Source organism: Zosterops lateralis, assembly GCF_965231275.1.
Source record: "Zosterops lateralis genome assembly, chromosome: 35".
NCBI lineage: Eukaryota > Metazoa > Chordata > Aves > Passeriformes > Zosteropidae > Zosterops > Zosterops lateralis.
In genome coordinates this window covers 1,722,300-1,747,983 of record NC_139795.1, presented here as the reverse complement: position 1 = coordinate 1,747,983, position 25,684 = coordinate 1,722,300, and the positions used below count along the sequence as shown (strand labels likewise).

The following is a 25,684-nucleotide window of genomic DNA, read 5'->3' as shown; positions in this document are numbered from 1 at the left end:
CCCAAAATCCCCAGTTTCTCCCCCCAAAAATCCCCAATTTCTCCCCCAAAAAAGCCCCAGTTTCTTCCCCAAAAAAAACCCAATTCCCCCCATAAAATAACCAATTTCTCCCCTCAAAAATTCCCCAATTCCCTCCCAAAAAAATCCCCAATTCACCACAAAAAACCCCAAATTTCCCCCCAAAATAAAACCCCAAAACTCACTCCACGCCGCGCCTCAGGCCACGCCCATTTCCCCTTTAAGCCACGCCCCTTCCCCTGCAAACAGACTCTTCTTCCCCTTTAAGCCACGCCCCTTCTCCTTTAAACCACGCCCCTTTTTCCTTTAAGCCACGCCCCCTTCCCGCCCAAATTCCCGCCCTTTTTCCCTCCCCGTCACGAGCCGCCCGTTCCCGCCCTTTTCTGCATCACGTGACGCAATTCCCGCCCTTTTTTCCTCCCTCACGGGGGTCACTTCACCAGGCCACGCCCCCCCAAGATGGCGGCGCCCTCCCTCAGGCGCGGCGCCCTCGGGACCCGCCGGGTTTTGGGGGGTCCCGGGTGGGATCGAGCCCGGGAACGGGGCTGGAGCAGCGGGAGACCCTCGGGAGGGACCCCTTTAACCGGGGAGAGCCCCGGGTGGGATCGCCCGGAGCGGGCGCGGCTCCACGGGAGGGAACAGAGGGAGAAGAGGCAGAGACTGAGGAAGGAACGGGCCCAGAATGGGGAGGCCGGGCAGGTGAGGGGGACTGGGATGGACTGGGGGGACTGGGAAAGGGGCTGGAGGGGACTGGGAGAGGGTTTGGGGGAATTGGGAGTGGACTGGGAGGGACTGGGAGAGGATTGGGGAGCACTGGAGGGGCTGGAAGGGACTGGGAAAGGGGCTGGAGGGGACTGGGAGAGACTGGGATGGACTGGGAGGGACTGGGAAGGTCTGAGAGAGGTGCTGGGAGAGAGTGGGGGGCACTGGAAGGGGACTGGGAGAGACTGGGAGAGAGGCCGGAGGGGACTGGGATAGAGTGGGATGGACTGGGAGAGGGGCTGGGGGGACTGGGAGGCACTGGGAGGGGATTGGGGGGCACTGGGATGGACTGGGAGGGACTGGGAGGGACTGGGATGGACTGGGAGAGGAGCTGGAGGAGACTGGGAGACACTGGGATGGACTGGGAAAGGGGCTGGGGGAATTGGGAGGGACTGGGAGAGGGACTGGCGGGCACTGGAGGGGACTGGGGGGCAGTGGGAGGGGAGTGGGGGGTACTAGGATGGACTGGGAGGGGACTGGGAGAGACTGGGGAACGCTGGGAGGGACTGGGAAGGACTGGGAGAGCGGCTGGGGGGGACTGGGGGGCAGTGGGAGGGGACTGGGGGGTACTGGGAGAGACTGGGAGAGAGCCTGGAGGAGACTGGGAGGGACTGGTAGAGGGTTTGGGGGGCATTGGGAGAGACTGGGAAAGGGGCTGGAGGGGACTGGGAAGGACTGGGAGGGACTGGGATGGGCTGGGAGAGGACTGGGAGAGACTGGGAAGGTCTAGGAGAGACTGGGGAAGACTGGGAGGGGATTGGGAGGGAATTGGGGAGGACTGGGAGAGGGACTGGGAGGGGACTGGAACAGACTGGGATGGACTGGGAGAGGGACTGGGAGGGACTGGGAGAGGGGCTGAAGGCACTGGGATGGACTGGGAGGGACTGGAGAAGGAGCTGGGGGTAACTGGGATGTACTGAGAGACACTACAGAAGGAGCTGGGGGTGACTGGAAAAGACTGGGAATACTGGGAGGGACTGGGAGAGGAGCTGGGAGCACTGGGATGGAATTTGGAGGGACTGGGAGGGACTAAAGGATACTGGGGAAGGAGCTGGGAGTGACTGGGATGGACTGGGGGGGCACTGGGAGAGACTGGGAGGAACTGGGAGAGGGGCTGGGGGGAACTGGGATGGACTGGGAGAGACTGGGATGGACTGGGAAGGATTTGGGGAGCACTGGGAGGAACTGGGGGGCACTGGGAGGGGAGTGGGGGGGCTGAGAGAGGGGCTGAGGGGCACTGGGATGAACTGGGAGGAACTGAGATGGACTGGGAGACACTGGGACAGGCTTTTGGTGCAGAGAACCCCGGTCTGTACTGGTTTATACTGGTTTATATGGCTTTATACTGGTTTATATTGGTTTATATTGGTTTATATGGGCTTATATTGGTTTGTATTGGTTTATACTGGTCCATACTGGTCCATACTGGTTTATACTGGTCCCCCAGGAGCCCAGAGCCCTCCCCAAGGACTGGAGCCCCAAGGAAGAGGTGGAATATCAGCACCCGCTGGAGCCTGATGGGAAAAAGGGTACGAGGTGTCCCCAAAATGTCCCCAAAGTGTCCCCAGAGTGTCCCCAAAGTGTCCCCAAGGGCGGGTGGTGGCCCTGAGGTGACATTTGGGGACACAGCCACGATTTGGGGTGGATTTTTTGGGATTTTGGGTGAATTTTTGGGGGGATTTCGGGGCTCAGGGATGTCCCCAAGGGGAGGTGGTGGCCCTGCCACCCTCCTGAGGTGACATTTGGGGACATTTTTGGGGTCACAGCCACATTACAAGGGTATCTTGGGTGGATTTAGGATAATTTTGGGTGAATTTGGGTGGATTTTGGATTAATTTTTTGGGATTTTGGGGGGATTTTGGGCTCAGGTGTGTCCCCAAGGGGGCGTGGTGTCCCTGCCACCCCCCTGAGGTGACATTTGGGGACGTTTTTGGGGTCCCCCAGCCACGGCGGTGCCGCTGCCCCCCCGGTACAGCCCCCGGTACGTCGAGGCCGCCTGGTACCAGTGGTGGGAGAGGGGAGGGGTCTTCACCCCACCTGAGCAGGTGAGGGGGGGAAAACACACCTGGGGAGGGGAAATAAATACCTGGAGGGGTTCAAAATGCACCTGGGGGGGGAAAAAATACACCTGGAGGGGTTCAAAACACACCTGGGGGGAAAAAAATACACCTGGAGGGGTTCAAAATGCACCTGGGGGGGAAAAAATACACCTGGAGGGGTTCAAAACACACCTGGGGAGCCCCAGAAATCATCTGGGACCCCCCAAAACACACCTGGGAGGGTTCAAAAATCATCTGGGAGCCCCAAAAAATACCTGGAGGGGTTCAAAACACACCTGGGGAGGGAGAAAATTCACCTGGAGGGCAGAAAATGCACCTGGAGGGGGGAAAAACACACCTGGGGAGCCTCAAAAATCATCTGGGAACCCTAAAAAGTGCCTGGGGAGGGTTAAAAACACACCTGGAAGAGAGAAAATGCACCTGGGGAGCCCCAAAAATCACCTAGGGGGTTTAAAACACACCTGAGGACGCCCCAAAATCCACCTGGGGGGGTCCAAACTCACCTGGGATCCCCCAAAACCCACCTGGGGGGTTCCAAACCCACCTGGGACCCCCCAAAACCCACCTGGGGGGGTCCAAACTCACCTGGGACCCCCCAAAACCCACCTGGGGACCCCCAAAACCCACCTGGGGGGGTTCTAAACCCACCTGGGACCCCCCAAAACCCACCTGGGGACCCCCAAAACCCACCTGGAGGGGTTCAAACACACCTGGGACCCCCCCAAAACCTACCTGGGGGGGTTCAAACACACCTGAGACCCCCCAAAACCCACCTGGGAGGTTCTAAACACACCTGGGAGGTTCCAAACCCACCTGGGACCCCCCAAAACCCACCTGGGGGGTTCCAAACACACCTGAGACCCCCCAAAACTCACCCGGGGGGTTCTAAACCCACCTGAGACCCCCCAAAACCCACCTCGGGATGCCCAAAACCCACCTGGGACCCCCCAAACCCCACCTGGGGGGTCCCAGGCCCCCTCCCCAAGCCCCCCCTGTCCCCCCCAGGCCCCGGGGGGGGTCCCGGTGCTGAGCCTGGTGCTGCCCCCCCCCAACGTCACCGGGAGCCTCCACCTGGGCCACGCCCTGGGCGTCACCCTGCAGGACATCCTGGTCAGATGGTGGGTTTTTGGGGGGTCTGGGGGGTTTTTGGGGGGTTTTGGGGATTTTTGGGAGGGGCTGGAGGGGTGGAGGAGGGTTTGGAGGAGGTTTGGGGGGGATTTGGAGGGGTTGGGGGGAAATTTGGGGAGGTTTGGGGGGAGTTTGGGGTTTTTTTGGGAGGTTTGGGGTTTTTTGGGGAGGTTTGGAGGGGATTTGAGGGGGTCTGGAGGTGTGGAGGAGGGTTTGGAGGGGATTTGGGGGAAATTTGGGGAGGTTTGGGGGGGTTTGAAGGGGATTTTGGGAAATTTTGGGGGGGATTGGGGGGTTTTGAGGAGATTTGAAGGGGGATTTGGGGAGGTTTGAAGGGGATTGGGGGGAAATTTGGGGGGTCTGGGGGATTTTGGGGGGTTTTTTTGGGGGTGTGGGGGATTTTGGGGGGGTTCTGGGGAGGTTTGGAGGGGATTTGGGGAGGTTTGGGGGGATTTGGGTTTTTTTGGAGAGGTTTGGAGGGGATTTGGGGGGGTCTGGGGGGGTTGAAGGATTTTGGGGGGGTCTGGAGGGGTTGAGGAGGGTTTGGGGGGGATTTGGGGATTTTTGGGGAGTTTGGGAGATTTTTTGGGGGGGTTGAGGAGGGTTTGGAGGGGTTTTAGGGGGGACTTGAGGAGGTTTGGGGGGGATTAGGGATTTTTTGAGGAGGTTTGAAGGGGGTTTTGGGGTGAAATTTGGGGGGTCTGGGGGGGTTGAGGAGGGTTTGGGGGGATTTGGGGAGGTTGGAAGGGGGTTTGGGGAAAAATTTGAAAGGTTTTGGGGGGTCTGGGGGATTTTGGGGGGGTTTGGAGGGGTTGAGGAAGGTTTAGGGGGTTTTGGGGAATTTTGGGGGGAATTGGGGTTTTTTTTGGGAGGTTTGAAGGGGGTTTTGGGGGGAAATTTGGGGAGGTTTGAAGAGAATTTGGGTTTTTTTGGGGGGAGGTTTGGGGTATAATTTTCAGGCTGAATTTTGAGGGTATTTTGGGTGGATTTGGGATTTTTTTGGGGTGTATTTTGACAACGTTTTTGGGGTTATTTTGGGGTTTTTTGGGGCACAGGAGGAGGATGCAGGGCTGGAACGTCCTGTGGGTGCCGGGCACTGACCACGCCGGTATTGCCACACAGGTGTGTCCCCAATTGTCCCCAAATGTCCCCAAACTGTCCCCAAATGTCCCCAAACTGTCCCCAAATGTCCCCAAACTGTCCCAAATTGTCCCTAGATGGCCCCAATATGTTCCCAATGTCCCCAAAATGTCCCCACAATGTCCCCAGTGATGTCCCCAATGTCCCCAATGTGTCCCCAATGTCCCCAATGTCCCCAATGATGTCCCCAATGTCCCCAATGTGTCCCCAGGCCGTGGTGGAGCACTGGCTGTGTCCCCAATGTCCCCAGTGATGTCCCCAATGTCCCCAATGATGTCCCCAACAATGTCCCCAATGTGTCCCCAATGTCCCCAGGCGGTGGTGGAGCGCTGTCTGTGTCCCCAATGTCCCCAATGATGTCCCCAGTGTGTCCCCAAGCGGTGGTGGAGCGCTGTCTGTGTCCCCAATGTCCCCAATGATGTCCCCAATGTCCCCATCAATGTCCCCAGTGTCCCCGATATGTCCCCAATGTCCCCAGGTGGTGGTGGAGCGCTGGCTGTGTCCCCAGTGTCCCCAATGTGTCCCCAATGTCCCCAATGTGTCCCCAGGCAGTGGTGGAGCGCTGGCTGTGTCCCCATTGCTGTCCCCAATGTCCCCAATGTGTCCCCAATGTCCCCAATGTGTCCCCAGGCGGTGGTGGAGCGCTGGCTGTGGCAGCACCGGGGGCTCTGTGGGCTGTCCCCAATGTCCCCAGTGATGTCCCCAATGTCCCCAATGTCCCCATTGCTGTCCCCAGGCCGTGGTGGAGCGCTGGCTGTGTCCCCATTGCTGTCCCCAATGTCCCTAATGTCGCCAATGTGTCCCCAGGCTGTGGTGGAGCGCTGTGTCCCCAATGTCCCCATTGATGTCCCCAATGTGTCCCCAGGCCGTGGTGGAGCGCTGGCTGTGGCAGCACCAGGGGCAGCACTGGGGGCTGTGTGAGATGTCCCCAATGTCCCCAATGATGTCCCCAATGTCCCCAATGTGTCCCCAGGCCGTGGTGGAGCGCTGGCTGTGGCAGCACCGCGGTTTATCCCGACGGGACCTGGGCCGGGCCGAGTTCCTGCGGGAGGTTTGGCGCTGGAAGGAGCGGTGAGGGGACACCTGGGGACACCTTGGGGACACTTGGGGACACTCTGGGGACACTCTGGGGACACTGAGGGTGTCGTTGTCACCGTGGCTGTCCCCTCCAGGCACGGGGAGCAGATCCTGCAGCAGCTCCGGGCGTTGGGGGCGTCGCTGGACTGGAGTCGCTGTGCCTTCACCATGGACCCCGTCAGTGTCCCCAAAGTGTCCCCAAAGTGTCCCCAAGGGCCACATGGGTGTCCCCAGGGTGTCCTCAGGTGTCCCCAAGGGCCACATGGGTGTCCCCAGGGTGTCCCCAGAGTGTCCATGGGTGTCCACAGGTGTCCCAAAGTGTCCCCAATTCTCCTGAGGTCCCCCAAAGTGTCCCCAAACATCCATGAACTCTCCCCAGAGTGTCCCCAAGTGTCCCCAGACTGTCCCCTGCTGTCCCCGGGGTGTCCCCAAGTGTCCTCAGGTGTCCCCAAGTGTCCCCAGACTGTCCCCAGGGTGTCCCCTGCTGTCCCCGGTGTCCCCAAGTGACCCCAGGTGTCCCCAAATGTCCCAAACTGTCCCCAGAGTGTCCCAAACTGTCCCCAAGTGACCCCAGCTGCCCCCAGAGTGTCCCCAGGTGTCCCCAAGGGTCCCAAACTGTCCCCAAATTGTCCCCAGGTTGTCCTTACTGTCCCCAGAGTGCCCCCAAACCTCCCTGAACTCCCCCCAAACTGTCCCCAGAGTGTCCCAAACTGTCCCCAAACTGTTCCCTGCTATCCTCAAGTATCCCCATTGTCCCCAAACTGTCCCCAGTGTCCCCAAACTGTCATTAACTGTCCCCAAACCTCCCTAAACTCCCCCCAAACTGTCCCCAAGTGTCCCCAAACCTCCCTAAACTCCCCCGAAACTGTCCCCAGACTGTCCCTCGGTGTCCCCAAGTGTCCCCACAGTGTCCCCAAGTGTCCCCAGACTGTCCCCAGTGTCCCCAAACTCTCATCAACTGTCCCCAAAGTGCCCCAAACCTCCCTAAACTCCCCCAAACTGTCCCCAAGTGTCCCCAAACCTCCCTGAACTCCCCCAAAACTGTCCCCAGACTGTCCCTCGTTGTCCCCAGCTGTCCCCAAGTGTCCCCAGCGTGTCCCCTGCTGTCCCCAGGGTTTCTCCCGGGCGGTGACCGAGGCCTTTGTTCGCCTGCACCGGGAGGGGCTGATCCGGAGGGACCAACGTGTTGTCACCTGGAGCTGCGCCCTGCGCTCCGCCCTGGCGGACATTGAGGTGTCCCCAATGTCCCCAAGGGTGTCCTCAATGTCCCCTGGGTGTCCCTAGGGTGTCCCCAAGGGTCCCTGGGTGTCCCCAAGGGTGTCCCCAGGGTCTCTCATGGGGTGGGACCAGGGCGTTGTCACCTGGAGCTGCGCCCTGCGCTCTGCCTTGGCTAACTTGAGGTGTCCCCAATGTCCCCAAGGGTGTCCTCAATGTCCCCTGGGTGTCCTCGATGTCCCCTGGGTGTCCCCAACACCCTCAAGGGTGCCCAGATTGTCCTCCAGGGTCCCCAAGTGTCCCCAGGGTGTCCCCAAGGGGCTTTTGGTGTCCCCAAGGGTCCCCAGAGTGTCCCCGACATCCCCAAGGGGCCCTGGGTGTCCCCTGGGTGTCCCCTGGGTGTCCCCAAGTGGCTCTGGCTGTCCCCCATGGTGTCCCCAATGTCCCCAAGGGTCCCCAGAGTGTCCCCAGAGTGTCCCCAGGGTGTCCCCAAGTGGCTCTGGGTGTCCCCAGGCTGTCCTCAAGTGGCTCTGGGTGTCCCCAGGATGTCCCCATTGTCCCTTGGGTGTCCCCAATGTCCCCAAAGTGTCCCCAAGGGTCCCAGGGTGTCCCCAAGGTGTCCCCAGTGTCCCTGACCCTCCCTGTCCCCTCAGGTGGAGCCCCGGGTGCTCACGGGCCCCACGGAGCTGAATGTCCCCAACTGTCCCCACCCCGTCACCTTCGGCCTCTTGGTCACCTTCGCCTACCCCGTGGAGGGGGACGACGGTGGGTGGCCCTTGGGGACATTTGGGGCCATCCTGGGGTGGCTTTGGTGGCACCTTGGGGGTGGCTTTGGGGAGGGGTGCCCCAGGTTTGTGACGTGTCACCTGAGTGTCCCTGATGTCCCCAAGTGTCCCCTGATGTCCCTTGGCTGTCCCCAGCCTGTCCCTTCATGTCCCCAATGTGTCTCCAAGTGTCCCCAGCCTGTCCCCAATGTGTCTCTGATGTCCCCAAAGTGTCCCTGGCCTGTCCCCAACGTGTCCTTGATGTCCCCAAGTGTCCCTTGATGTCCTCTGCTGTCCCCAAGTGTCCCTCAAGTGTCCCCAGCCTGTCCCCAATGTGTGCCTGATGTCCCCAAGTGTCCCCAATGTGTCCCGAAGTGTCCCCAGCTGTCCCCAATGTGTCGCCAGTTGTCCCCTGCTGTCCCCAATGTGTCCCCAAGTGTCCCCAGCCTGTCCCCAATGTGTCTCTGATGTCCCTTGGCTGTCCCCAAGTGTCCCTTGCTGTCCCCAATGTGTCCCCTGGCTGTCCCCTCCTGTCCCCAATGTGTCTCTGCTGTCCCCAGCCTGTCCCCTCGTGTCCCCTGCTGTCCCCAAGTGTCTCTAAAGTGTCCCTGCTGTCCCCAATGTGTCCCTGCTGTCCCCAATGTGTCTCTGATGTCCCTTGGCTGTCCCCTGCTGTCCCCAAGTGTCCCATGGTGTCCCCAGGTCTGGAGCTGCCCGTGGCCACCACCCGCCCTGAGACCATTTTTGGGGACGTGGCCGTGGCCGTGAACCCGCAGGACCCGCGGTACCTGGTCAGGGGCGGGGCCTCACCTGGGGAGGGCGGGGCCTCACCTGGGGTGGGGCATCACCTGGGGAGGGGCGGGGCCTCACCTGGGGCAAGAACTCACCTGGATGGGATGGGTGGGGTCTTAAGGGGGTGTGGCCTCACCTGGATGGGAGGTGCTTCACCTCTATATGGGAGGGGCTTCACCTGTGTGGGCGTGGCCTCACCTGGATGGGAGGGGCTTCACCTCTATATGGGAGGGGCTTCACCTGTGTGGGTGTGGCCTCACCTGGATGGGAGATGCTTCACCTGGATGAGAGAGGCTTCACCTTTATATGGGAGGGGCTTCACCTTTATATGGGAGGGGCTTCACCTATGTGGGCGTGGCCTCACCTGGAGGGGCGGGGCTTCACCTGAAGGGTAGGACCTCATTGGGTGGAATCTCTGGGGGGCGGCGCTTCGGGCGCCCTAAAATTTGTGGTGGGCGTGGCTTGTGGGTGTGGGAGGGGCTTGGCTTCACTGCAGGGCAGCCATTGGCTGTCTGGGTTTGGCCCCTCCCCTTTCCATATAAGGTTAAAAAGGCGTGGCTTGGGGTAAAAAGGGGTGGGGCTTCACTGCGGGGGGTGTGGCCAAAAGCTGGGCAGGGATTGGCTGGGAATTGCTCCATCTACAAAAAGGGGCGGGGCTTAGCTGGAGGCTCTTAAAGAGCCATCGCGTGTTGGGCGTGGCCGGGGCGTGGCTCGGTGGGCGTGTCCCGGCCTGACCACGCCCCCTCAGCACCTGCACGGCCGCCGGGTGCGACACCCGTTCACCGGAGCCGGGCTGCCCGTGGTGACCGACAGCAGCGTGCAGCCACAGCTGGGGACTGGTCAGCACTGGGGGGGACTGGGAGGGGATTTGGGGACACTGGGAGGGGATTGGAATGGACTGGGAGGGAACTGGGAGGGGATTGGGTTATACTGGGAGGGACTGGGAGGGGATTTGGGGACACTGGGAGGGACTGGGAGGGACTGGGGGTGACTGGGAGGGATTGGGAGGGACTGGGACGGACTGGGGGGGACTGGGAGGGAACTGGGAGGGGATTGGGTTATACTGGGATGGAGTGGGATGGACTGGGAAGGGATTTGGGGAGACTGGGAGGGACTGGGACAGACTGGGAGGGATTGGGAGGGGATTGGGAGGGAGTGGGGGGGACTGGGAGGGACTGGGAGGAACGGGGAGGGAACTGGGAGGGACTGGGATGGAACTGGGATGGAACTGGATGGAACTGGGGTGGACTGGAATGGACTGGGAGGGGATTTGGGGCGACTGGGATGGACTGGGTGGGAATTGGGAGGGGATTGAGGGCAACTGGGAGGGATTGGGAAGGGATTGGGAGGGACTGGGTTATACTGGGAGGGACTGAGAGTGACTGGGATGGACTGGGGGGGGATTGGGTTATACTGGGAGGGACTGGGACGGGACTGGGAGGGGATTGAGGGCAACTGGGAGGGACTGGGTTATACTGGGATGGACTGGGAGGGGTTTGGGGCCACTGGGAGGGGACTGGGATGGAGCACTGGTACCAGTTTAGGACTGGAAGGGAAACAATAGGTGACACAGGTGTCACACAGGTGTGTCCCTGTCCCCAGGGGCCGTGAAGGTGACACCAGGTCACAATCCCCAGGACCTGGGGGTGACAATAGGTGACAATAGCTGACAACAGGTGATACAAGTGTCACCCAGGTGTCACACAGGTGTGTCCCTGTCCCCAGGGGCCGTGAAGGTGACACCAGGTCACAGTCCCCAGGACCTGGCCCTGGCCCGGGCCCACGGGCTGCCGCTGCTCTCGGTCATTGGGGACGATGGCACTTTGTGTCCCCCGGGCGGGGGGTGGCTCCAGGTACGGCCACACCTGTCCCCAGGTGTGTCGCCAAACTGGGACCAAACTGGTTCTGGAGTGGCCCCAAATTGTCCCCAAAAATGACCCCAAATGTGTTGCATGTCCCCAGCCCAGTCCTGATGTCCCCAATGTCCCCTTGATGTCCCCAACTCCCTCGAGGTCCCCTCAGTGTCCCCAATGTCCCCAATTCCCCCTCAATGTCCCCAATGTCCTCAAGGTCCCCAATCCCTCTGATGTCCCCAATGTCCCCAATCCCCTTAATGTTCCCAATGTCCCCAATCCCCTTAATGTTCCCAATGTCCCCAATCTCCTCAATGTCCACTCAATGTCCCCACTGTCCCCAATCCCCTCAATGTCCCCAATGTCCCCAGTCCCCTCAATGTCCCCTCAACATTCCCCAATGTCCCTTCGATGTCCCCAATCCCCTCTATGTCCCCTCAATGTCCCCAGTCCCCTCAATGTCCCCAATCTCTTTATTGTCCCCAATGTCCCTAATCCCCTCAATGTCCCCAATGTCCCCTCAATGTCCCCAATGTCCCCTCAATGTCCCCTCAATGTCCCCAATGTCCCCTCAATGTCCCCAATCCCCTCAATATCCCCAATGTCCCCTCAATGTCCCCTCAATGTCCCCAATGTCTCCTCAGTGTCCCCAATCCCTTTAATGTCCTCAATGTCCCCTCACTGTCCCCTCTGTCCTTAATCCCCTCAATGTCCCCAATGTCCCCTCACTGTCCCCTCAATGTCCTCAATCCCCTCAATGTCCCCAATCCCCTCAATGTCCCCAGTGTCCCCTCAGTGTCCCCAGTGTCCCCTCACTGTCCCCTGTGTCCCCAGGGTGTCCCCCGGTTCGAGGCCCGTCCCCAGGTGGTGGCAGCTCTGGCCCAGCGGGGGCTGTTCCGGGGGGTCCAGGACCACGCCATGACCCTGCCCCTCTGCAGGTACCTCATGTGTCCCCAGGTGTCCCCTCAGGTGTCCCCAGTGTCACCTCAGTGTCACCTCAGTGTCACCTCAATGTCCCCGCAGCCGCTCCGGGGACGTCGTCGAGTTCCTGCTGAAGCGTCAGTGGTTCCTGAGCTGTGGGGACATGGCCCAGGAGGCCCTGCAGGTGACACACCTGGGACACACCTGGGGACAGCTGGGACACACCTGGGACACACCTGGAGAAACCTGGGACACACCTGGGACAGCTTGGAACACACCTGAGACACCTGGGACAGCTGGGGACACACCTGAGACAGCTGGGACACAGCTGGGACAGCTGAGAGCACATTGACACACCTGGGGACACACCTGGGGACACACCTGGGACACACCTGGGGACACACCTGGGGACACCTGGGACACACCTGGGGACACACCTGGGACACACCTGGGGACACACCTGGGGACACACCTGGGGACACACCTGGGCACACCTGGAACACACCTGGGGACACACCTGGGACACACCTGGGGACACACCTGGGGACACACCTGGAACACACCTGGAACACACCTGGGACACAGCTGGGACACACCTGGGGACACACCTGGGACACACCTGGGGACACACCTGGGCACACCTGGAACACACCTGGGACACACCTGGGCACACCTGGGGACACACCTGGAGACACACCTGAGACAACTGGGGACATCTGGGACACACCTGGGGGGGGCTCACCTGTCCCACCTGTCCCATCCCCAGGCGGTGACGTCGGGGAGGCTCCGTCTGGTGCCCAAATTCCATGAGAAAAACTGGAAAACCTGGATGGAGAACGTGGGGTGAGGGGGCGGGGCTGGGGCGGGGATCAGGTGAGGGGGCGGGGCCTGGGAGGGGCTCAGGTGAGAAATTCCAGGTATTTGGGGAGGGGTCTCAGGTGTTGGGGGAGGAGTCTCAGGTGAAGGGGCGGATCCCAGGTGAGGGGAGGGGTCTCAGGTGAGGGGCGTGGTCTCAGGTATTTGAGGAGGGGTCCCAGGTGTTGGGGACAAAGCCAGGGCAGGTCCCAGGTGAGAGAAGGGCGTGGCTCTCACCTATTGAGGGCGTGTCCCACCTGTCTTGAATATCCCCAAATAACGTCCCCAAATGTCCCTAAATGTCCCCAAATGTCCCTTTCCCCAGGGACTGGTGCCTGTCCCGCCAGCTCTGGTGGGGCCACCAGGTACCTGCCTACCAGGTGAGGGCGGGGCCCGTCCCCGAGGGCGCCCAGGTGTGTCCCCAGGTGTGTCCCCAGCAGGAGGGGCCCTGGTTTGTGGCTCACAGCGAGGCCGAGGCTCGGGATGAGGCCTCCAGGGTCCTGGGCTGTCCCCCCGGGGAGCTGCACCTGCAGCAAGGTGAGGAGTGGGCGGGGCTAAGGGAAAAGGGGCGGGGCTAAGGGAAAAGGGGTGGGGTTAAGGGAAAGGGGGTGGGATTAAGGGGAAAGGGGCGTGGCTTAAGGGAAGTCTGAAAAAATTTTGGGGAAATTCATAGAAAATTTGGAGGAAATTCCAAAAAAACTTGGGGGAAATTAAAAAAAAAAAAAATTGGAGGAAATCCCCAAAAATTTGGAGGAAATTTACCAAAAAATCTGGGGGAAAATTCCCAAAAATTTTGGGGGAAAATTCCCCAAAAATCCAAGGAAAGCTCACAAAGAATTGTGGGGAAATTCACAAAAGATTTGGGGGGAAATTCCTGAAAATCTGGAGGAAATTCCCAAAAAATTTGGAGGAAATTCACAGAAATTCGGGGGGAAATTCTAAAAAATTTGGGGATAATTCTCAAAAGAATTTGGAGGAAATTCCCAAAAATTTGGGGGGAAAATTCCCAAAAATCCGAGAAAAATTCACAAAGAATTGGGGGGGAAATTCACAAAAAATCTGGAGGAAATTCCTCAAAATTTTGGGGAAATTCCCAAAAATTTGGGGGAAAATTCTCAAAAGATTTGGGGTGAAATCCCCCAAAACTGGCGGGGAAATTCTCAAAAATTTGGTAGAAATTCACAAAAATTTGGTGGAAATTCCCTTGGTGACATTTCTGTGTCCCCAGTCCCATTTTGGTGTCCCCTGGTGACATTTGGTGACAATTCTGTGTCCCCAGACCCCTTTTGGTGTCCCCTGAGGGGGTTTTGGTGTCCCCTGGTGACATTTGGTGACAATTCTGTGTCCCCAGACCCCGATGTTTTGGACACCTGGTTCTCCTCCGCCCTGTTCCCCTTCGCCGCCCTGGGCTGGCCCGACCAGGTGAGACCCTGTGTCCCCAAATGTCCCCAAAAAGTGTCCCCAAATGTCCCCAAAAGTCTCTTAATGCTTCCCCAGTGTCCCCAAGTGTCCCTAAATGTCCCCAAATGTCCCCAAGTCTCTTAATGCTTCCCCAGTGTCCCCAAAAAGTGTCCCCAAGTGTCCCCAAATGTCCCTTAATGCTTCCCCAGTGTCCCCAAGTGTCCCCACTGTCACCAATGTCCCCTCTATGTCCCTTGTGTCCCCACTGTCCCCTCACTGTCCCCAGTGTCCCCAGAGCCCCTCACTGTCCCCATTGTCCCCTCAGTGTCCCCATTGTCCCCTCACTGTCCCCATTGTCCCCTCAGTGTCCCCATTGTCCCCTCAGTGTCCCCTCAGTGTCCCCATTGTGTCTCTGTGTCCCTTTGTGTCCCCAGAGCCCCTCATTGTCCCCAATGTCCCCTCATTGTCCCCAATGTCCCCTGTGTGTCCCCAGAGCTCCTCAGTGTCCCCTGTGTCCTCTCACTGTCCCCTCACTGTCCCCTCACTGTCCCCTCATTGTCCCCTGTGTCCCCACTGTCCCCTGTGTGTCCCCAATGTCCCCAGCACCCCTCACTGTCCCCACTGTCCCCTCAGTGTCCCCTGTGTGTCCCCAATGTCCCCTCTGTGTCCCTAGAGCCCCTCAGTGTCCCCTGTGTCCTCTCACTGTCCCCTCAGTGTCCCTTTGTGTCCCCAGAGTCCCCCAATGTCCCCACTGTCCCCTCAGTGTCCCCTCTGTCCCCATTGTCCCCTCACTGTCCCTGTGTGTTCCCACTGTCCCCTCATTGTCCCCTCAGTGTTCCCAGAGCCCCTTAGTGTCCCCATTGTCCCCTCATTGTCCCCAATGTCCCCTCTATGTCCCTTGTGTCCCCACTGTCCCCTCAGTGTCCCCAATGTCCCCTCATTGTCCCCTCATTGTCCCCAATGTCCCCTCTATGTCCCTTGTGTCCCCACTGTCCCCTCAGTGTCCCCAATGTCCCCTCATTGTCCCCTCAGTGTCCCCAATGTCCCCTTATTGTCCCCAATGTCCCCATAGCCCCTCAGTGTCCCCTCACTGTCCCCTCAGTGTCCCAAATGTCCCCACTGTCCCCACTGTCCCTTCAGTGTCCCCAATGTCCCCAGCACCTCTCAGTGTCCCCGTGTGTCCCCAGAGCCCCTCACTGTCCCCAATGTCCCCCGTGTGTCCCCAGAGTCCCGCCCTGGGCCGTTTCTACCCGACCTCGGTGCTGGTGACGGGCAGTGACCTCCTGTTCTTCTGGGTGGCCCGAATGGCCATGCTGGGCCAGCGCCTCACCGGACACCTGCCCTTCTCACAGGTCACCAAATGTCCCCGAGTGTCCCCAGATGTCACCCAGGGGTCACCAAGGGTCACCAGGGGTCACCAAGGGTCACAAATCCCACCCCGTTCCCAAGGGTTTGGCCAAAATTTTGGGGGTTTTGTTGTTTTCTTGGTGTTTCCAAGGGTCCCTAAATGTCCCCAGGGGTCCCTAAATGTCCCCAAGGGTCACTAAATGTCACCAGGGGTCGCCAAATGTCACCCAGGGGTCACCAGGGGTCACCAAGGGTCACAAATCCCACCCCGTTCCCAAGGGTTTGGCCAAAATTTTGGGAGTTTTGTTGTTTTCTTGGTGTCCCCAAGGGTCTTCTGGGTGTCCCCAAGGGTCCCTAAATGTCCCCAAGGGTCACCAAGGGTCACCAAATGTCACCCAGGGGTCCCCAAGGGTCACCAGGGGTCACCAAGGGTCACAAATCCCACCCCGTTCCCAAGGGTTTGGCCAAAATTTTGGGGGTTTTGTTGTTTTCTTGGTGTCCCCAAGGGTCTTCTGGGTGTCCCCAAGGGTCCCCAAATGTCCCCAAGGGTCCCCAAATGTCCCCAGGGGTCCCCAAAGGTCACTAGGTGTCACCAAATGTCCCCAAGGGTCCCCTGTCCCCATTTTTAGGGTCCCCAATCCCATTTTTGGGGTCCCCAATCTCATTTTCGAGGTCCCTGATCCCATTTTTGGGTCCCCAAACCCATTTTTTGGGTCCCTCTCTCCATTTTTGGGGTCCCTGATCCCATTTTTGGGTCCCTCTCCCCATATTCGGGGTCCCCAATCCCATTTTTGGGGTCCCCAAACCCATTTTCAGGGCCCCCAGTCCCATTTTTTGGGTCCCCAATCCCATTTTTGGGGTCCCCAATCCCATTTTCGAGGTCCCTGATCCCATTTTTGGGTCCCCAAACCCATTTTTTGGGTCCCTCTCTCCATTTTTGGGGTCCCTGATCCCATTTTTGGGTCCCTCTCCCCATATTCGGGGTCCCCAATCCCATTTTTGGGGTCCCCAAACCCATTTTCAGGGCCCCCAGTCCCATTTTTTGGGTCCCCAATCCCATTTTTGGGTCCCCTGATCCCATTTTTGGGGTCCCTGATCCCATTTTGGGGTCCCTGATCCCATTTTTGGGTCCCCTGATCCCATTTTTGGGGTCCCCAATCCCATTTTTGGGGTCCCCAATCCCATTTTGGGGTCCCTGATCCCATTTTTGGGGTCCCTGATCCCATTTTCGAGGTCTCTAAACCCATTTTTGGGGTCCCCAATCCCATTTTGGGGTCCCAGTGTCCCCTGTGCCCCCCCAGGTGCTGCTGCACTCTCTGGTCAGGGACTCCCAGGGGAGGAAAATGAGCAAATCCCTGGGGAACGTCATCGACCCCCGGGACGTCATCAGGGGGGCCTCGCTACAGGTACCCAAAATACCCCAAAAATCCCTCTAAAAATCCAAAAAAAAATCCTCAAAATCCCCCCCAAAATCCCCCAAAAATCCCCAAAAATGTCGGCCAAAAATACGCCCAAAAGCCCCCAAAAATTCCCCAAAAAATCCCCCAAAATCTCCTGCAAAATCCCCCCAAAAATCCTCCAAAATCTCCCAAAAAATCCCCCCCAAAAATCCCCCAAAATCTGCAAAAATCCCCCCAAAAATCCCCCCCAAAAATCCACCAAAATTTCCAAAAAAAATCCCCAAAAATTCCCCCCAAAATCCCCCCAAAATCCCTCCAAAAATCCAAAAAAATTCCCAAAAAATCCCCCCAAAAATCCCCAAAAATCCCCCCAAAAGTCCCCCAAAAATCCCCCCAAATCTCTCCAAAAATCCCTCAAAAATCCCAGAAAAAAATCCCCCAAAAAATCTCCCCAAAAATCCCACAAAATTCCCCCCAAAAATCCACCAAATCTCCCCAAAAATCCCCAAAATCCCCCCCAAAATCCCACAAAAATCCACCAAAATCTCCCCAAAATCCCCACAAAAAAAATCACATGAAAAAAATCAAAAATTTAATTCCTGGGTTTAGGGTTTTTTTGGGTCATTTGGGGTTTTTTGGGGCGATGATTTTGGGGTGTTTTGTGGTGATTTTGGATTTTTGGGGGTGGTTTGGGGGTTTGGGGGTAGTTTGGAGGGTGATTTTGGGGTGGTTTTGGGGTGATTGGTTTTTTTGGGGGTGATTTTAGGAGGTTTTGGGGCTGATTTGGGTTTTTTGGGGATGATTTTGGGGGTTTTGGGGATGATTTGGAGGTGGTTTTGGGGTGAATTTGAGGGTTTTAGGGTGATTTTGGGGTTTTTTTTATTATTATTTTGGGTTTTTAGGGTAGTTTTGGGGTGATTTGGGGCTTTTGGAGTTTTTTGGGGATGATTTTTGAGTGTGTTTTGGTGATTTTTGTGTTTCTAGGGTGATTTGGGGGTGGTTTGGGGGTTTTTTTGGGGTCTTTTGGGGATGATTTTGGATTTTTTTTCTCCCCCAGGAGCTGCAGGAGAAACTCCAGAGTCGCACCCTGGACCCCCAAGAGCTGCGGGCGGCCCAGGAGGGGCAGGTGGGACCCCCAAAACTGACCCAGGACCCCCCAAAACCCCCCAAAAATGGCCCAGGACCCCCAAAACTGACCCAGGACCCCCAAAACCCCCCAAAACTGACCCAGGACCCCCAAAACTGACCCAGGACCCCCAAAACTGAGCCTGGACCCCCAAAAATGCCCCAAAACTGACCCTGGACCCCCAAAACCCCCCAAAACTGACCCAGGACCCCCAAAAATGCCCCAAAACTGCCCCTGGACCCCCAAAACCCCCCAAAACTGACCCAGGACCCCCAAAATCACCCAAAACTGACCCAGGACCCCCCTCACCCCCCAAAAAATTACCCAGGATCCCCCAAAATCCCCCAAAACTGACCCAGGATCCCCAGGATCCCCCAAAACTAACCCAGGACCCCCCAAAACTGACCCTGGACCCCCCAAAACCCCCCAAACCCTTCCCAAGACCTCCCAAAATCCCCCAAAACTAACCCAGGAACCCCCCAAAACTGACCCAGGACCCCCCAAAACCCACCAAGGGCCCCCCTGACCCCTCAAAAATCCCCCAAAACTGTCCCAGGACCTCCAGGACCCCCCAAAATCCCCCCTGACCCCCCAAATCTCCCCCCAGAGGCGGCAGTTCCCGCAGGGGATCCCCGAGTGCGGCGCCGACGCCCTGAGGCTGGCCCTGAGCAGCCACAACTGCCACGGTGAGACCCCCACCCAAAATACCCCAAATCACCCCTGGGACCCCCAAAATCACCCCTGGGACCCCCAAATCCACTCCTGGGACCCCCAAATCCACCCAGGGACCCCCAAATACCCCCAAATCCACCCCTGGGAACCCCCAAATCCTCCCTGGCCCTGAGCAGCCACAACTGCCACGGTGAGACCCCCACCCAAATACCCCTGGGACCCCCAAATCCACCCCTGGGACCCCCCTAAATCATCCTGGGACCCCAAAATACCCCCAGGGACCCCCAAATCCTCCCTGGCCCTGAGCACCCACAACTGCCACGGTGAGACCCCCACCCAAATACCCCAAATCGCCCCCTGGGACCCCCCTAAATCACCCTGGGACCCCAAAATACCCCCTGGGACCCCCAAATCCACCCAGGGACCCCCAAATTGCCCCCAAAATCCCACTGGGACCCTCCTGGGACCCCCAAATCCACCCTGAGACCCCCCAAATCCACCCAGGGACCCCCAAATCCCCCCCAAATATCCCTCAAGACCCCCCAAATCCCCCCAAATCACCCTCAAAATCCCCCAGGACCCCCAAAATCCCCCTGGGACCCCCCCAAGGTGCAAACTGGGAGAACTGGGAGGAGCTTTGGGATACTGGGAATGACTGGGGGGTCCTGGGGGGTCCTGGGGGGGTCCTGACCCCCAAAAAAACCCCAAATTTTGCCCCCCCAGGGCCCGAAATCCGGGTGGGCGTGGCCTCGGTGCTGACCCAGCGTCGTTTCTGTAACAAAGTCTGGAACGGGGTGGGCTTCGTGCTCCGGGCCCTGCAGGGGGAGAGGGGACCCCCAAAACCCCCCCAGGAGGTGAGGGGGACACAAAAAAACCCAAAAAATGGGATTTGGGACCCCAAAAACCCTAAAAACGGCCCCAAATCCACCAAAAATGGCACCTGGGACCCTAAAAAAGCCCCCAAACGGCCCCAAAAAGCTTAAAAATGGCACCTGGGACCCCCAAAACTCCCCCAGGAGGTGAGGGGGACACAAAAAACCTGGAAAAAATGGGATCTGGGACCCCAAAAACCCAAAAAAAACCCAAAAAATGGCACCTGGGACCCCCAAAACCCCCCCAGGAGGTGAGAGAGACACAAAAAACCTGAAAAAAATGGGATTTGGGACCCTAAAAAAGCCTAAAAATGGCCCCAAAACCATCAAAAATTGCCCCAAAAACTTCAGAAATGACACCAGGGACCTCCAAAACCCCCCCAGGAGGTGAGAGAGACACAAAAAAACCCAAAAAATGGGATCTGGGACCCCAAAAACCCTAAAAATGGGACCTGGGACCCCCATTTTCCCTCCCAAATTCCCATTTTTCTCTCCAAATCCCATTTTTCCCCATTTTTTTCCCCATTTTTCCCCATTTCTCACCCAAATCCCCATTTTTTCCCTCATTTTTCCCCATTTCTTCCCCCAAAAATCCCCATTTTTTCCCCCAAAAATCCCCAATATTCCCCCATTTTTTTCTCCCCATTTTTTCTCCCCATTTTTCCTCCCAAATCCCCGTTTTTTCCTCGTTTTTTCCCCAAAAATCCCCATTTTTTCTCCATTTTTTCCCATTTCTCCCCCCAAAATCCCCATTTTCTCTCTATTTTTCTCCCCAAACCCCCATTTTTTTCCCCAAATCCCATTTTTTCTCCCCATTTTCCAGGTGTCCCCGCTGTGCCTGTGGCTCCTGTCCCTGACCCCAAATCCCCATTTTTTTCTCCTCAAATTCCCTTTTTTTTCCCCCATTTTTCCCCATTTTTTCCCCATTTTTTCCCCATTTTTTTTCCCCATTTTCCCTCCCAAAATCCTCTTTTTTTTCCATTTTTTCCTCATTTTTCCCCCCAAAATCCCCATTTATTTCCCCGTTTTTTTCCCCAAATCCCCATTTTCTCCTCATTTTTCCCCCCCAAATCCCCATTTTTTTACCAAAATCTCCTTTTTTTCCCCATTTTTCCTCCCAAAATACACCATTTTTTTACCAAAAATCCATATTTTTCCTTCCCAAATCCCCATTTTTTCTCCATTTTTTCCCATTTCTTCCCCTCTAAAATCCCCATTTTTTCTCCATTTTTTCCCATTTTTTTCTCCAAAAAATCCCTATTTTTCCCCCCAAAATCCTCATTTTTTCCCCGTTTTTTTTACCGAAATCCCCATTTTTCTCCCCAAACCCCCATTTTTTTCCCCAAATCCCATTTTTTCTCCCCATTTTCCAGGTGTCCCCGCTGTCCCCCCCGTGCCTGTGGATCCTGTCCCTGACCCCAAATCCCCATTTCTTTCCTCATTCTTTCCTCATTTTTTCCCCATTTTTTCCTCATTTTTTTCCCCATTTTTTCCCCATTTTTCCCTTCCAAATCCCCATTTTTTCCCATTTTTTCCCCATTTATTCCCCCAAAAATCCCCATTTTTCCTCCCCATTTTCCCCCCATTTTTCCTCCCCATTTCCTCTTTTTTTTCCTATTTTTTCCTATTTTTTCCTCATTTTTCCTCCCAAAATCCTCATTATTTTCCCCATTTTTTCCCCACTTTTTCCTCCAAAAATCCCCATTTTTTCTCCCCATTTTCCCCCAAAAAAATCCCCATTTTTCCTCCCCAAATCCCCATTTTTTCCCCATTTTTTCCCCATTTTTCCTCATTTTTTCCCCATTTTTCCCCCCAAATCCCCATTTTTTCCCCATTTTTCCCAAAATTTTTCCCCCATTTTTCCCCATTTTTCCCCATTTTTTCCCCATTTTTTCCCCATTTTCTCTCCATTTTTTTCCCCAAAATCTTTTTTTTTTTCCCATTTTTTCCTCATTTTTCCCCCAAAAATCCCCATTTTTTCCCTATTTTTCCTCATTTTTTCCCCGTTTTTTTTCCCAAACCCCCATTTTTCCCCAAAATTCTCATTTTCCCCTAATTTTCCCCATTTTTCCAGGTGTCCCCGCTGTCCCCGCTGTGCCTGTGGCTCCTGTCCCGCCTGGCCGTGGCCGTGGCCGAGTCCTGGGATCGTTTGGAGTCTCTGCAGTTCCAGGGAGCGGCCGCGGCTCTGCACAATTTCTGGCTCAGGAACTTCTGTGATGTTTATCTGGTGAGTAAAGGTGAAAAAAAACTGAAAAAAATTAAAAAAAAAATACCCAGAAATTAAAAAAAAAAATTTAAAAAATTCCCACCAAAATTAAAAAAAAAAATTACCCAAAATTAAAAAAAAAAAAATCACCCAAAAATTTAAAAAAAAAAAAAACTAAAAAAAAATCTCCCCAAAAATTGAATTAAAAAAAAAAAAAAAAAAAAAAAAAATCCCAAAAATTAAAAAAAATCACCCAAAAAAAAAAAAAAAAAAAAAAAAAAAAAAAAAAAAATCCCAAAAATTAAAAAAAATCACCCCAAAAAAAAAAAAAACCAAAAAAAAAACAAGAAAAAAAAAAAAATCTCCCGAAAAATTGGAAAAAAAAATCACCCAAAAATAATAATAATAAAAAAAATAAAATTAAAAAAAAATCAATAATAATAATAAATTCAGCTGTGCACAATTTCTGGCTCAGGAACTTCTGTGATGTTTATCTGGTGAGTAAAGGTGAAAAAAAACCAAAAAATTAAAAAAAAATTACCCCAGAAATTAAAAAAAAAAATTTTCAAAAATCCCCAAAATTAAAAAAAAAAACACAAAAAACCAAAAAAAATTCCCAAAATTAAAAAAAAAACCAAAAAAAATCCCCCAAATTAAAAAAAATACCCAGAAATTTAAAAAAAAAATTTTAAAAAATCGCCCGAAAATTAAAAATTAAATTAATTCAATTAATTTAAAAAATTAAATTAAAAAAACACAAAAAAATCCCAAAAAAATCCCCCGAAAATAAAAAATAAAAAATAAAGTAAAAACAAACAAAAAAAAATCCCTCCAAAAATAAATTCAGCTGTGCACAATTTAAAATTTTTAAAAAAAGGAACAAAACCCCCCAAAAAAATTCCCCCAAAAATCAAAGAAAAACAAAAAAAAAAAAAATCGCAAAAAATCCCCTAAAAAATCTAAAAAAAAAAAAAAAAAAAAAAATTGAGGTTTTTTTCTTCACAATTTCAGGGCTTTTTTTCCCCAATTTTGGGGATTCTTTTCTCATTTTGGTGGTTTCTCACCCCAAATCTCATTTCCCCGTGTCCCCAGGAGGTGGCCAAGGTGTCCCTGCTGTCCCCGTCGCTCCGTCCGTCTGTCCTGTCCACTCTGGTGTTTGGGGCCGAGGTGGGGCTGCGGCTCCTGGCCCCCTTTGCCCCCTTTGTGTCCGAGGAGCTCTGGCAGCGCCTGCCCCGGGACCCCCCCGGGCCCCCCACCCTCTGCACCGCCCCCTACCCCCGGCCTGAGGAGCTGGTGAGGACTGGGAGGGGATTTGGGGAGATTTTGGGGGGTCCTGGAGGTGTTTGAGGGGGTTTAGGGTGGATTTGGGGGAGTTTTGGGGGGTCTGGGGGGGATTTAGGGGGGAATTGGGGGAGTTTTAGGGGTCCTGGAGGGGTTTGAGAGTGGATTTGGGGGATTTGGGGGGGAATCGAGGGAGTTTTAGGGGTCCTGGATGGGTTTAGAGATGGATTTGGGGGATTTGGGGGAGTTTTGGGTGGGTTGGGGGGGGGATTTGGGGAAATTGGGGGTGGTTTGGGGGGTCTAGGGTGGATTTGGGGGAGTTTTGGGTGGGTTTGGAGGGTCCTGGGGGTGTTTGAGGAGGGGTTTGGGGGAGTTTAGGGGTCCTGGGGTGGATTTAGGGTGGATTTGGGGGAGTTTTGGGGGGTCTGGGGTGGATTTAGGGGGGAATTGGGGGAGTTTTGGGTGGATTTGGGGGGTCTGGGGGGGATTTGGGGGAATTGGAAGGTCCTGGGGGGGATTTTAGGGGTGGATTTGGGGGGGACTGGGAGGGATTTGAGGGAGTTTTGTGTGGATTTTGGGGGGTCTGGGGGGGATTTAGGGGGGAATCGGGGGAGTTTTGGGGGTCCTGGGGGGGTTTGAGGGGGTTTAGGGTAGATTTGGGGGAGTTTTGGGGGGTCATGGGGGGTCTGGGGGGGATTTAGGGGCGAACTGGGGGAGTTTTGGGGGTCCTGGAGGGGTTTGAGAGTGGATTTGGGGGATTTGGGGAGGAATTGAGGGAGTTTTAGGGGTCCTGGATGGGTTTAGAGATGGATTTGGGGGGTTTGGGGGAGTTCTGGGTGGATTTGGGGCAGTTTGGGGTGGGTTTGGGGGAGTTTTGGGGGTCCTGGAGGGGTTTAGGGGTGGATTTGGGTGGGATTGGGGGAGTTTTGGGTGGGTTTTGTGGGGTCTGGGGTGGATTTAGGGGGGGATTTGGGGAGTTTAAGGTGGGTTTGAGGGAGTTTTGAGGGGTTTGGGGGAGGTTAAGGTGGATTTGGGGGGTTTAAGGTGGATTTGGGGTGGTTTGGGGGAGTTTTGGGGGTCCTGGGTGTGTTTAGGAGTGGATTTGGGGGGGAATTTGGGTGGTTTTGGGGGAATTTTGTGTGGGTTTGGGGGTCCCTGGGTGTGTCTGGGTGTCCCTGGGTGTTTTTGGGTGTCCGTGGGGGTCCCTGGGTGTGTTTAGGTGTCCCTGGGTGTGTCCGGGTGTGTTCTGGGTGTCCCACCCCCTTTTCCCCCCCCAGTCCCGCTGGCACGACCCCGCCCTGGAGTCCCGTGTGGGCGCCATGCTGGAGCTGGTCCGGGCCCTGCGGGGGCTGCGCGAGACCTTCCGCCTCGGGGGAGGGGCCCGACCCCCAGGTGAGCCCCGGGGGCGGCCCAGGGGGTGGGGGACTACAGAGCCCAGCAGGCTTTGGGAAATACAAGATGGCTGCAAAACAGGACTACAAGTCCCAGCATGCTTTGGGGGGAAAAAAAAAAATCCAAGATGGCTGCCAATGGAAACTACAAGTCCCAGCATGCATTGAAAAATCCAAGATGGCTGCCAATGGGAAAGACAAATCCCAGCATGCTTTTAAACCAATATGGCTGCCAATGAGAACTACAAATCCCAGCATGCTTTGGGAAATCCAAGATGGCTGCCAAGAGGGACTACAGATCCCAGTGTGCTTTTTTTAAAAATCCAAGATGGCTGCCAATGGGAACTACAATCCCAACATGCATTGGAAAAAAATAATCCAAGATGGCTGCCAATGAGAACCGCATGTCCCAGCATGCTCTGGGGTAGTTAAAATGGCAGACCAGGCATGGACTACAAATCCCAGCATGCTTTGCAAAAATCAACATGGCGGCTACACGGAGGACTACAAGTCCCAGCATGCTTTGGGGGTAACAAGATGGCTGCCAGGGCTTAGGAACTACAAATCCCATCACGCCCCTCCCTGCCCCAAGATGGCGTCCCCCATGGCGGCCGCCATCTTTCCCCCACACGAGGTCAGCCATGTTGTGGGCGTGGTTTCCCCCCGCAGTGCTGGTGCAGTGCCCGGAGCCAGACCGTGATTGGCTGGAGCAGCTCAGCCCCGCCCTCCAGGCGCTCTCGGGGGCGGGGCCTGTGCAGCTCCTCCCCCCAGGGGAGGGGCCGGGGCCGGGCTGGGCCGGAGCTCCCGCGGGGGGCGGAACCTTCGTCCACCTGCGCGTCCAGGTCAGGGGGCGGGGCCTGGGAGGGGGCGTGGCCAGGGGGCACCGTGGGATTTGGGGGGATTTTTGGGGTCCCACCCCCACCATGGTGACATTTTGGGGTCCCTTTGGGTGACATTTTTGTCCCCCTTCGGTGACATTTTGGTGACACTTTGGGCCCCCCTTGGTGACACTTTGGGCCCCCTTTGGTGACATTTTGGTGTCCCTTGGGTGACATTTTTGGACCCCTTTAGTGACATTTTTGTGTCCCTTTGGTGACATTTTTGTGCCACCCTTGGGTGACATTTTGGTGTCCCTTTGGTGACATTTTTGTGTCCCTTTGGTGCCATTTCTGGTGTCCCCAGGGCCTGGCAGACCCCGCCCACCTCCTCTCCCGCCTCCATCACCTTCAGCGACACCTGAACACCCTCGGGGGCTCCCCAGGCCCCGCCCACCAGCACCAGGTCGGTCCCCTCATTAATTAACACCCTTAATTAATTAACCTCATTAACCTCGTCCCCATTCTAATTAACCCCTTCCTCCCCAGGCCGCCGTGGCCCGGGCGGAGCTGGCCCGGCTGGAGGAG

At 55.9% G+C, this 25,684-nt stretch overlaps 1 protein-coding gene across 1 annotated transcript; it reads left to right on the top strand.

The window, feature by feature from the left end:
• Positions 1-477: 477 nt before the first annotated feature.
• VARS2 (valyl-tRNA synthetase 2, mitochondrial) lies at positions 478-25,281 on the top strand (the record flags this gene model as incomplete). Its single annotated transcript, XM_083881738.1, has 27 exons — positions 478-717; positions 2,228-2,309; positions 2,725-2,825; positions 3,846-3,958; positions 5,024-5,090; positions 6,082-6,179; positions 6,281-6,362; positions 7,299-7,418; positions 8,054-8,165; positions 8,867-8,955; positions 9,705-9,795; positions 10,682-10,809; positions 11,644-11,747; positions 11,833-11,914; positions 12,497-12,573; positions 12,911-13,122; positions 13,937-14,007; positions 15,213-15,338; positions 16,635-16,739; positions 17,791-17,859; positions 18,467-18,545; positions 19,255-19,385; positions 20,618-20,776; positions 21,478-21,630; positions 22,702-22,902; positions 24,168-24,282; positions 24,951-25,281. The coding sequence occupies 27 exons, from the start codon at positions 478-480 to the stop codon at positions 25,232-25,234; spliced, it is 3,291 nt and encodes a 1,096-aa protein (XP_083737864.1). The 3' UTR covers positions 25,235-25,281.
• Positions 25,282-25,684: the final 403 nt, after the last annotated feature.